Here is a 13,740-nt window from a genome sequence, read left to right as displayed (position 1 = left end):
ATCGCACTGGCCGGTGTGCTTCTTCCATGTGGGCTTTTTTTCTTCTGAGCTAGATGGCCGCTTGTACACCTTCAAGCCTTTAAGACCCCAGACACTATCTCTTTTGATAGCCGGGCACCATCAGCTTTTTTCACCACATTTGCTTATGCACCTATTTGTCTTCAGCGATCCTATCATGGAGGTGTGCAGTCAATGATATGATTTTTTTGTTCTTTGATGCCTGATAACTGATCCCTTCGGGACCACTCGATCATGCAGGCTGGTGTGTTCTTCCATGTGGACTTTGTTGCTATTGAAGATATTTTTTTTTATTGAAGATATTTTTAAAACTACAAACACATTATGAGTACTCTAAGACAGTGGCTCAACCTGTGGGTTATGACTACTTTGGGGTTCAAATGACCCTTTCACAGGGGTCAGCCAATTCATAACAGTAGCAAAATGACAGCTATGAAGTAGCAACAAAAATAATGTGATGGTTGGGAGTCAGCACAGCATGAGGAGCTGTATCGCAGGGTCATGCATTAGGAAGGCTGAGAACCACTGCTTTAATGATTGAGAAACTGAATAGAGGATCAGGCCACTTAATGAAATTAAATAGAAAGATTTATTTTATTTATTTTTGTGCGAGGAGGTATAGGAGATGCCAAGGGCCTTGAACACATGTTAATTTTGTGATGCCTGAAAAATATCTGACTCACGCATCAGACAGCTGGAACCATGAATGTAGCGGCTAAGAGAAAGTTTCAGGTAGATGGATATGGGAACTCTCACGGATATATATTGTTATTAGTTGCTGGAATTTGGCTCCAGCTCAGGACAACCTTATGATTGTCACTAGGTTTGAGTGCACAGGTACAGCTTTTGTGTCCATCAGCTCACTGAGGGTTTCCCTTGTGTTCACAGATCCTTTACTTTACCAAACGCAATGTCCTTTTATTTTTTTTATCCATTGCTATTTGTTGAGGAGGGTCCAAAGTTAGGAAGCCAAAGTGCTGCCTTTTTCACTTCTAAAGAAAACCCTGGTGGTGTGCCTTCTAAGAGCATCTGTCCACCCTCTGGGCAGTCTGCTGCACAGCTAGTGCTCGATGCCAAGGCCACACTCCAGGTACAGCAATGCCGCTTCTTTCTTCCTTTCTCACTCATTCTGAGAAGGCAATCGGGTTAGGCATATTTGCACATAAACGGACATCTCTGCTTTATTAAACTTTGAAATGTTCTTCGCTACAGATGTGTCCAATACAATACACCATATAATATTTTGCTTTTACATGGAATGTTCATTTTTGATCCCAGTAGAATGATCCCCCATTATCATGATAATTTCTTACCAACCAGGGTGAGGACTTTCGTCCTCTTCACTCTCAGGTGGAACCCATGCTGAGGGCTGGAGTGGCTTAACCCTATCAGTATGCGGACTTCACTTTTGCCAGGCAAGGCGATACTATCTCCATATAGCACGTTGATCATGACTCTTCTTCCGATCCTGATAGATGCTCTCTTCTTTATATAGGCTAGTTTCTCGGATGATTTGTTCGCACGGAGTTTAAATGAGTAGGGGGAAGCATACAACCCTGCTGCATATGTTCTGATTTGAAAGTACACCAAAAAATCAAACCAAACGTACCGCCAAGGAGTCAATTCCTAGTCCTGACAACCCTACGGAGCACGCAGAACTACCCCGATGGGTTTCTGAGACGCCCTTCGTGGGAGCAGAAAGCCTCATCTTTCTCATAAAGTATGTGGTAGTTTCAAACTGCTGACCTTTCGGCTGGCAGACCAGTGTGCAGCCACTGATCCACTAGGACTTCCTGTGATGACTGGCTATAGATCCATATTCAAGATCTACATCCGCACAAGAATTTTCCTGGAATTCCCATTCTTCATAATGTGATCCACAGTTTGCTATGATCCACTGTAAGATAGGTAGGATGTAAAGTCCAAAAGCCCATTGGGACTTTAAAAACTGCGTTGAAAAAATTCCACGATCTATTAATTGCCTTTTCCATGGACTTTTTCAGTCCCTTCACATTTCAACATGTAGAAATTGCTTAGAGGATGCAAAGTAAGAGAAGCTGCATAAAAGGGAAATGATGTCAAGGAGCCCAGGGAGGAAAGGAATGTTGGGAAACTTGATTGTGATCGCAGTTGTAGACTACTGCTTGACGTGAATGAACTATGGAAATACATGATATACGCCTTAACTCCCAAGTAAAATTTAATTAATTAATTTAAAGGGGAATAAATCCCGCAGTCACAAGTATGTGTGGCCCCAGAGTAGCAAAGGAAAGTCTTATGCAGAAAGAAATTACCTATGGTATCAAGTGATACTGTCAGTAAATCGCAAGAGGAGGGTTAGAAAGAGAAGAGTGGACTAGATTTATTCACGAGCGGGGGCGTTAGGGTTAACTTTAGAAGGAGCAGATGAACAGCTCTAGCGCAGTGCTGCAAAAAAGGCAAATCAAGTGGTCTAAAGAGTAAATGGTGAGCACAAGTGGTGACAGCTCGTACTAAGTTCTGCTGAAAAATCAAGAGTAACTCTGTGTGTTATATTCTATTTCACTGTATGATGAAATATATAAAAACAAAGCCGATAGGAACGACACAATGGAAAATGAGGGAAAAAGCAGTGGAAAAACAAATTAAATTGACAACTTTCTTAGTTATTGATACTGTAATATTTGTATGAGTATTTTGGCAAATAAAAATTCAGAATTTAAAATATAATGTAATGTTAAAAAGTGAAAATTTACATTTAACTAAGCCTCAAAGCTTCATCTAAATGTTGTGACAATCTCAAAGAAGGTGGAGCAAACTTTTTAAATGCTATTTGTTGGGTTTTTTGGAAGCAGAGGAAAAATTAAATTAAATTGAACAGCAACAACAAACAGATACAGTGAGGATCAATAGATACATTAGGGGACATGAACAGAACGGTATAATTGAGTTGTAGTCTATGACTTAATATGGCCCTTCTAGCCATATTCTCATTGCCATTATCCATTTTCTAATGCACTGTAGATTCTAGCCTTTGTGTCTGTGATCGATTTTAGAGGGAGTTCTCTTACTGCAGGATCAGGATGCATGTTACACCCAACTTTACTGGAAGGTGTGACTTAAGTCAAGCTCCTTTGTTTTTTTCTGGGAGCATAGTCTGCTGAAATAATTTTTTTTAATCTCCACCAAAGGCTCATTTTTTTGTTACCTCAGTTTTCCAACTGAGCTTTCGTAGAAGTAGGAATTTCTGGTTTGCATCTGGGGTCTTAAAGGCTTGACGATAACCAAGCATCTATCTAGCTGAGAAGCAATGAAGCGCACATAGAAGAAGCACACCAGCCTGTCTGACCACGAGGTGTCGATGATATCAGGGATCAGGCATCTAAGGCCCAGAATAAAACCACACTAATGTGAATTGGGGGGGGGGCATGGAACAGACACTCAAGGCCCATCTGTGGACAACTGGACATACCCTTACAGAGGGGTCACAAGGAAGAGATGAGCCAGTCAGGGTGCAATAAAGTACCGATGAAACATATAACTTTCCTCTAGCTCTTTAATGCTTCCTCCCCTCCAGTATCATGACCTCACAAATCAGATTTGACCAGAACGTGTACACCACTACACATAAAAGGCTGAAACTCAGGAAATCAAGGATAGATAAGCCCCTCAGAACCAACAATGAGAATAGAAATACCAGGAGGATAAGGGAAGGTGTGGGGAGAAAGGGGGAATCAACCACAAGGATCAACATATAACCCCCTCCCAGGGGGACGAGCAACAGAAAAGTGGGTAAAGGGTGACAGAGGATGATGTAAGATATGGAAACAATAATCTATAACTTATGAAGGGTGCATGAAGGAGGGAGGGAGGGGAGGAGGGGAATGAGGACCTGATATCAAGGGCTCAAGTAGAAAGAAAATACTTTGACAATGATGATCGCAACGTATGTACAAATGTGCTTGACACAATGGATGAATGGATGATTGTGATAAGAGATGTAAGAGCCCCCAATAAAAGTATTTAATTAAACAAATTCTACTTTTACTTTCAGTTATTTTTGACTTCTGCCTCTGGACTCTGCATTTGGCTCAAGCTATGCCTGAACTTTGGTTTTGGGATTTAATAGCACCCACAACCACATGAGTTTCTGTGAGAGGCTTGCAGAGGATTGCAGAGTATAGGAATTCAGGGGAGTATACTCAAGGGAGAACTGGACAGAGGAATGGAATGGAATAACACTTGGAAGAGTTGGCATTTAGGACATAATCTCCAACTTTTTGGGAATACTTTGGTATTAAATCTCCTATAATAAATTATTGCTACAATAATAAAGTTAAAATTGATTTTTTAAGTTCCTAGGAAGTAGAAGAGGAAGATATCAGTAAAACTTCAAATCACACAAAATTACAAGATTTATATACCAAGTTCTTACATATATAATTGGACTACATGAACAATGATAGAATTTAGCAGAATACTGAAAGTAAATTATCTAACCTAATATGTATAGGTTATAAATGTAATTGGACATTATATTTTTAAGAGTATTATGAAAATAAGCTGCAAAAATCCAACAAAACAACCAGAATACAATTAATGAAAATGTTGAGACAATGTGAAAATATAACTAATCTGATTAAACAACTTGTGTAGAAATTCTCATATGATAACTTAATTTTTTGTATAAACTTTTTCAAAAATACAATAAAATATTACTTCAAATACACAAATAGTGAAATAATGCCTTTGTAAAAGGAAAACATTACTTTGTTTAAAGAAAAGACTTCAATAAGAAAAAAGACAAACAACCCAAATTAAAACATGGGCAAAGGACATGAACAGACCCATCATCAAAGAAGATATTCAGGTAGCCAACACACACGTAAGAATGCTCTCCAGAGATGCAAATCAAAACAGCAATGAGATATCACTTATCCCTGCGTTCAAACAACAAATGCTGACTGAGAACTGTCAATTAGTGAAAACACTACGGACACAGTGTACCACTTCACCAAAAAGTTGGGAATAGAAATACCATATGACTTAGCAATTCCTCTATTTGGTATATATCCCTGAGAAGTAAATACTGTGACATGAACAGTTAATACGCACACCTTGTTCATCACAGCACTATTCACAATAATGAAAAGATGGAAAAAATCTAAATACCCAGTGGTAGTATAGATAAGCATTGCTACATAGACAAATGGAATAATATGCAACATTAAAAAATTTAATGGTTACAATTTTTGTCTATAATGTTAGAGGAAGACAAATTATCTGCAGTTTGGTTTTAAAATAGTTCATTTAAAATACTGTTAAAGTATATAAAATATGTATAAAAGCATATTCAATACAGAAAATTAAATATCTGAAATAAAATTTAACATCTTACCTTAGTCCAAAGATATGTGATTGTTCATAGTTAAATAATGAATGAATCTTAGCTTCAGAATTCAAAATTATAAGTCTATCAATAATATCCTGAAAGAGAAATACTAAGAGTAAGGCTATGCTTTACCAAACAACTTAAAAACAAATATAAAAGATTTATTTAAATTCATGATCCAGAAACTTGACATTGAAACACCTGGGAAGTTGAAAAATATGATGCTGGGGTTCTACCTGAACAAATCTGAATTAATTCATGGATATTGTGGCCTAAGCACTAAATTTATGAAAATTCCCAAGTTAATCTAATGTTCAGCCAATGTGGTGGTGGTTGCTGTCTGTCAACAAGTCAATTCTAAAAAATAGTGACCTTATAACCCAAAACCAAGCTTACAGCCAACAAGCTGATGCCAACTCATAGTAACCTTAACAGGACAGAGTAGAAATATCTCTGTGGGTTTCCAAGACTGTAACTCTTTATTTTTTTAAATAATTTTATTGGGGTCTCAAGACTGTAACTCTTTATGGGAATAGAAATCCCTGTCCTTCTCTCTTAGAGGACCTACTGGTTTTGAACTGCTGACCTTGCAGGTGCAGCCCAACACATAATGACTCCACTACCAGGGCTCCGTAGTGCCCTTAGAGGGCAGGGTAAAACTACTCCAGAGGGTTTCGACTGTAATCTCTCTTTGAAGAGACTGGCAGGCACTTTCTCCCATGGAGTGGCTAGTGGTTGACCAATCTTCCAGCTAGCAGCCATCTCTTATTCATTGAGTCAACATGGATCCTTAGTCACAGTGGAGAACTGGTTATTATATCTCACTCAAGAACTGTGTGAACAGCTTACACAGCCAGTAGTATGTCCACCCCAACCCCCAACCCCACGTTCCCACCCCTTATTCAAGTAGGGATATGATAAGAACACTAAAGAATGTCTTTCCTATGTTTGAGCCCATTCTTGCAGCTACTGTATCAATCTATCTCATTGAGGGTTTTCGTCTTTTATTGCTCACAAATAGGAGAGATCGTGGAGATGGCAAGGGACAGGCAGTTTTTCATTATGTTATTCGCAGGTTCACTGTGAATCAGAAGTCCTTCAACAGCGCTTCCCAACAATACAATGGATGCCTGTACCACACTCCACACACTTTGATTATGTTTTTTCCTATGCATACAGACCTTTGATCAACTTTAATTGATACATTAGGCACAGTAAGATAACTGTGAGGCACAGCAATAAGAATAATAAATTGAACACAGTAAAATGACTATAAGATACAATAATACCAATAATAAAATAGAAAAATAATTAAGTAAAGTATGGATTACTTGAATAGAAGCACTGCAGTAGTACAACACAGAATCTAATAATGTAGTTGGCTACCAAGTAACTAAAGGGAAAGTACCATAAAGTGCGTTTACTCTAGACAAAGGGATGATTCAAATCCCAGATGGCACAGAGCAATATGGAATGAAATTTTATAACATAACTAAGAGTATTAGGCAATTAGAACTTATGAATTATTTGTAACTGAAATTTCTAATTAGTATTTTCAGACGATAGTTGGCCAATCACAGGTAACTAAAATAGCAGAATAAAATATTGGGTAAGGAGGAACTAGTTTACTTACAATTTTTTTTAAATGTAAATTAATTTAAGAGGCAAAGATGGAGTCCACAAATGTGAAGCATTTAAAGAACATATAAAATAATTTATATAGAAGCTATTTGAAATATTGTAATAGATAGTCTCAGTTCATGTATATCAATGGTTTTCAACCATAGTTGAACCATGGAATTACATAGGGAACTTAATCCAACATGTTGGTACCTAGGTTCTACCCTACATCAATTAAATCATTATTCTGAGTATGGGTTACTGCTCAAATTATGTCCAAAATGTTCTGGTTACTTAAAAACCACTGATGCAAATATTTGTAAGACAACCTAGTGACAAAATGTAGATTCCACTAGTAGTCCCATGCATTGTCAATTTAAGCAAACCAAACCGTTGTGGACATTCTAATAGCCTTTCTTTTTATAATGTCCAGCTTTTATGTATGTATTTGGGTTCAGGCCTGAGAAATATATTTGTATACAAATACTTGTTTCATTCATGGTTCAGTTACCTGGTAAAAAGAAGGAAGCGTTTAATAAGAAGTAAACGTCAGATAATTTTTTAAAAAGATAAAACATTTTCTGTGGTGGAGGGCAAGTTTCTATGATACTGGAAACTGTACTATGTGTTTCAAATAAGAAGGGTCATTCATTAAGGGGAAGTTTCAAAGACTAAGATATACTATGAAAAAGGTCTGCCAATATGTTTCCAAAAATTAGTCAATGAAAAATGTGTATATAAGAATAGAACACCATAAAACAAACTGCTTAAAAGGCACTCAAAATAGGATGTGAGAATGCTGTCTCCTAAGTAGAATCAACCTTAATATTTAGAGAAGTTAGAGTCTTCACAGACAAGGAAAATCTCAAAGAATATGTAAGAAGAAACACAGCCCTACAAAAGATCCTTGCTGACCCAGTATGGGCAGAGCAACACTCACCAAACATAAATAAGAGTCCGTCACATAGAACAACTCCACAAAGAGGGCAACAAAGAGAAAACAGTGTCCAAGATAACATTGGATTAAGGGTAGAAAGAAGTCAAGAATAAAACACACACACACACACACACACACACACACACGCACAACACGATGATAAGAAAAGGACGTAGAAAACCCCCCAACAAAGAAGATATAAGATGAGATCACAGAGTTCATAGATGGAGATAAGTGCCCTAAATATCAATGGACTGAACTCATGCATTAAAAGTTTGAGGCTAACAGATTGACTTAGAAAACATAACCCATCAATCAGCTGCCTACAGGAGACACATCTCAAGACTACAGACAAAATTAGACTGAGAAACAAAGGCTGGAGAAAAGTATATCAAGCAAAGAGCAATTCAAAAAAAGCAGGGTTGCACTTGTAATCTTGAATAAAATTGACCGCAAAGTGCAAACCATAAAAAGAAATAAGGAGGGACCCTGTGTAATGCTCAAGGGAATGGTAGATAAATAACCACTATGCATTTTAAACATATATTCCCCGAACGAGAGACCCTCTGAATATGTCAAACAAATTCTCCAAAAGATGAAAAAAGAAATCACAAGCTCAACAATTATAGTAGATGACTTCAATACGCAGCTCTCTGCAAAAGACAGACCACAGGGAAAGAAACTCAACAAGGAGGCTAGAGATCTAAACACTACAATTAGACAATTTGACCTGATAGATATTTACAGAGCTCTTCATCCAAATATTTAAAAATTCACATTATTTTCAAGCCCACATGGCCTATATGGAAGATAGACCACATGTTGGGGCATACAGCTAATCTGCATAAATTTAAGCACATAGATATCATACAGACCTCTCTCTCTGACCACTGTGCCATAAGGCTGGAAATCAACAAAAGGAAAATGAAAACGAAAGCAAACAATTGGAGGATAAATAACTCTATTGAAAAATGAGTGTGTACTGGTCCAGATCAGAGAAAAAAAATTGGAAATTTCTAAAACCAATGAGAATGAGAACATGATGCACCAAAACTCATGGAACACAGTAAAAGCAATTATCAGAGGAAGTTTCATAGCAATATATGCACACATGGAAAAGGAAGAGAAACTTATGATTGATATTCTGGCACAAAATTACAGCAACTACTGCAGTGTCAACAGGACAACCCCACTAATAGCAAAAGAAAAGAAATAATAAAAATCAGGGCTAATATTCAGAAGGAAAATTAAAAACTATGAAAAAATTAATGCTACTAAAAGTTGGTTCTTTGAAAGGATACGGAAAATCAACAAATCACTGCCAAACCTAACCAAAGAAAGGAAAGAACAAATTTCAATAGCAAGGATAAAGGACGAAACCGGAGATATTATAACAGACCCTAATGAAATGCAAAGGATGAATGCACAGTACTAAGCAGGACTGAACGCCAATGAATTCAACGACTTTGAAGATATGGACAAATTCTTGGAAAAACAATCCCTCCCTAGACAATCCCTGATGGATGTCAAGAATCTCAACAGACCCATAGCAATAGAAGAAATAGATAAGGTTATCAAGGGATTACCAACAAAAAATCCCCTGGACCACATGGCTTCACAGGAGAATTCTACCAAGCATTCAGGGAAGAACTGACACCAATCCTAAACTGACGCAGAAAAAGACAGCAAAATCCTTCTATGAAGTTATTGTAACTCTGATACCAAAACCAGGTAGGAATGCCACAAAAATGTATAACAGCAGACCAATATCCTTAATGAACATGGATGCAAAAATCCTTAACAAAATACTTGTCAATAGAATACAAAAGTATATAAAACAAACAATTCACCAGGATGAAGTTTGATTCATATAATTGATGCAGGGATGGTTCAACGTATGCAAGCCAATTAGTATCATTTACCACATTGACATAAAAAACTATAAGAACCACATGATAATATAGATAGATGTGGGAAAAACATTCAACAACATCCAACACAAATTCCTGTTTAAGACACACAAGAAGATAGGAATAGAAGGAAAATTCCTCAAGATAATACAAACTAGACATGAAAAACCAACAGCCAACATGGTAGTCAATGGAGAAATGATGAACACAATCCCACTGAAAAAGGGGACTAGACAAGGATGCCCCTTGTCTCCATTCTTATTTAACATCATACTGGAGGTTTTAGCTAATAGTAAAAGGCAAGGAAAAGACATCAAAGGTATTTGCCTGGGGAAGGAAAAGGTAAAACTATCATTATTTGCATATGATATGATTTTATATATGGAAAATCCCAAAAATTCCACAAGGAGAGTATAGGAAGCAATAGAAGAATATAGTAGAGTGGCAGGATTCAAGATCAACAAACAGAAGTCTTTCAGACTGCTATACACATCACATAAGACCACAGAAGAGGAGAACAAAAAGATGGTACATTTCACAATAGCCAAGAACAAATAGAAATATCTAGGGACATACCTGACAAAAAGAACAAATGGGAAGCAGATGCCCTCTCTAACAAGTGGTGCTGGGAAAAAATGGATATCTACTCATAGAAAAATGAAGCAAGACCCTTTCCTCACTCCACGTACAAGAATAAACTCAAGGTAGACCAGACATCTTGAGGTAAAAAACCCAAACTATTAAGGCCACCAATGAGGGAATTGGGACTAATCAGACAACTTTGGAGCAGGGAATCCATAGGCTATCAGAAATAGGGAAGGACAAAAACACAAATGAGTCACAACTTGATAAGTGGGATATACTGAAGATAAGACACCTGTGTACATCAAAAGATTTTACCAAGAAAATAATGAGTGACCATGGATTGGAAAACATCTTTAGCAATGAAACGTTAGACAAAGGCCTTATTACTAAAATCTATGACACTCTGTTAGCTTCCAAAAGGAAAAAAAAAACTAATTGTCCCACGATACTGGGAGAGTGGAGGGAAGGTGGGCTAGAAAGGGATAAGCGATTACAAGGATCTACATATAACCTCCTCTATGGAGGACGGACAAAAGAAAAGTGGGTGAAGGAAGACGTCGGACATTTTAAGATATGACAAAATAATAGTAGCTTATAAATTATCAAGTGTTCATGAGGGAGGGGAAGCTGGAAGGGAGGGGGGAAATGAGGAACTGATGTCAATGGCTCAAGTAGAAATCAAATGTTTTGAGAATGACAATGGCAAGAAATGTACAAATGAGCTTGACACAATGGATGGATAGATGGATTATAATACCAGTTGTATGAGCCTCCAATAAAATTATTTTAAAAATAAATTTTAAAAAAGTAAAATTATTATACTGTAATTTTAAAAAATTAAAATTATTAGTAAGCTGTATGAGAATGCATTTAAAGACTAAATATATATTTTTAAAATGTGTTAAATCCTGAAACTTGACTGAATAAAATAAAAGCTGCAGAAGAAAAAAAAAATAATTGCCCATGAAGGAGGTGAGCAACGGACCTAAGCAGAAATTTAACAAGGGCAGAAATCCAAATGGCCCATAAACGTATGAGAAAATGTTCCTGATATGCAAATCCAAATGACAATGAGATACCACCAAACACCCTCAAAGATAGCCCAATTCAAAAAATCAGAAAGCAACAAGTGTTGGAGGGGCTGTGATGAGATAGGAACTCTCCTCCACTACTGGTGGACATGTAAGTATGTACACCTACTATGGAAATCGATCTGGCGAGATCTAAAACAGATGGAGACTGAGCTACCATACGACCCAGCAATCTCCCTACTGGGCATATACCCAGAAGAGGCAAGAAACAAACCACAGTCAGACATCTGTGCTCCAATGTTCATTGCAGCATAGTTCGCAATTGCAAGGAGTCAGAAACAACCCAAATTTCCATCAACAGATGAATGGATCAAAAACAGTGGTACATACATACAGTGGAGTACTATGCATCCCTAAAATTCAGTGATGAACGCATGACGCACATCACTGCATGGGAAGAACTGGAGGAAATTAGGCTAAGCTAAGTAAGCCAAGCATAAAGGACAATCACAACATGAGTCTGCTGAGGAAAGCTTTAAAAAAAATTGCAAAAGGGGCATAGGGAAAAAGATACTGTATACAAACATGCCTGGGTGAGGTCCAGGTAGTATGTGAGTTGCCAGGCCAAATCCAGGGACACATATGGTAGACAGCTATTAAAGTTGGGGAGGGGGTGTGGAAGACATGGGTCGTGGGGTACAGGGCACTAACCCACTCAAGGGGAGGGCATTATTTATATCTCCACAGGGAAAGAAGGACCAGACTTCAAACTGGTGTTCCAAGATGTGAATGCAACATATTAGCATGAAGCAGGGAACCAATAGAGAGGTTTCAGGGGGCAGCCCCAATCAAAACTACGTGGACAGCAGCCCCTCCTCCCAGAAGAATTTACTTCAGAGAACAGCACTGAAGCTACTTCTCAGGGAGAGGGTCATATCTAATCAAAGAACACAGGAGAAAATAAATGGGAAGGCAGAGAGTGTAGAGTGCATCCTGGCCCACTGTATTAGTCTGGGTACTTTAGAGAAACAAATCCACAGAAACTCATGTATAAGAGAGAGTTTTATATAAAGATTAAGGGCCCATCAAGAAAACATCCCAACCCAGTGCTGCCCAAATCCGCAAGCCCAACATTAACCCATTCACCCATATGTCAAAACCAACCCACAAAGTACTTCTCCATCTCACAAAACACACACTATGATGCCGACTGCAGGAGGAAAGATATGGCAGTGAATGTGTAAGCATCTCAGCACTGGCAGGGGTCTCCACACAGGTACTCCAGTACCCAGGGCTGCATCAGGGTAGGTCCATGTGGCTTCTCCTCAGGGATGTCTTGCAGGAAGTGAGCTTCGCCAGCTAAAGCAGAGAACTGGCTAAGGCAGCTGCACCCTGGTCCGACCATCACAAAGCAAGGGACCCGAGAACTAGAAAGGTGAGACTCACTGAGCCATTTATCCCTACGCGCTTCAATTAACCCCATATGTGTTTATCGGCCAGGTTGGCACAATAAACTAACTACCTCACCCACCAAGCCCTGATGATGATATCCCTACACAAAGCAGCCAGTGCACAGAGAGGACCATATGACCAGCCCCACTAGGAGACATGACATCCCTAACTGACCCTTTGGGGTCATACCTCTATGGGGAACACGCTGGAAACACAGTATAGGAGTTGAACCGGATCTAACTCCACACACCAAGGCAAAACACTAAGGGCGTGCAGCCGAGCAGCAAGGGGAGCAAAGCAAGGAAGTACTGAGGGAATATCAAAAATAGACGTCGGGGCCAGGGCTTGGCACCCCATCAGACTCAACCAGAAAACACCCTAAAAGTCAACAAACAGACCTCGAACTATTTACAGACTTTTCTTTCCTTTTTTCTGTTATTGGATTTTTGTTGTTGTTTTGTTGCTTTGTTTTGCTCTGTCTTATTTTTGTGCACATTACTATCTCTGCAGGTCTATCTAAAAAAGATAGGTGGGAAAAACAAACTGGTGGAGAAAACAATGGAACCAATGGTTCTGGAGAGACATGAGAGAAGGGGAGGTAGGGGAAAGGAAGTGGGTGTTAACAAACTCAGGAACAAGGGAATAACAAGTGATCTAAAATTGGTGGTGAGGAGGGCAGGAGACCTGGTAGGGCTTCATCAAGGGCACTGTAACCAAGAGTAATTACTGAAACCCAAATGAAGCAGATCATGAGAGGAGGACAAGAGGAAAGTAAAAGGAAATAGAGGAAAGAACTAGGAAGCAAAGGATCTTTAT

General features: G+C 38.4%; 1 protein-coding gene across 5 annotated transcripts in view; it reads right to left on the bottom strand.

Moving 5' to 3' along the window:
• Positions 1-13,740, bottom strand: part of TBC1D32 (TBC1 domain family member 32) — a 279,831-nt gene that overhangs the window by 114,692 nt on the left and 151,399 nt on the right. For all 5 annotated transcript variants that reach the window (XM_075554618.1, XM_075554617.1, XM_075554615.1 and 2 more), the window contains one exon: positions 5,396-5,484. In XM_075554618.1, coding sequence (XP_075410733.1) covers positions 5,396-5,484 — 89 coding nt within the window. The remainder of the gene's footprint in view (positions 1-5,395; positions 5,485-13,740) is intronic.

The sequence above is a fragment of the Tenrec ecaudatus genome, chromosome 7 (assembly GCF_050624435.1).
Source record: "Tenrec ecaudatus isolate mTenEca1 chromosome 7, mTenEca1.hap1, whole genome shotgun sequence".
NCBI classification, from domain to species: Eukaryota; Metazoa; Chordata; class Mammalia; order Afrosoricida; family Tenrecidae; genus Tenrec; species Tenrec ecaudatus.
This window is presented reverse-complemented; position numbering and strand designations above follow the sequence as displayed.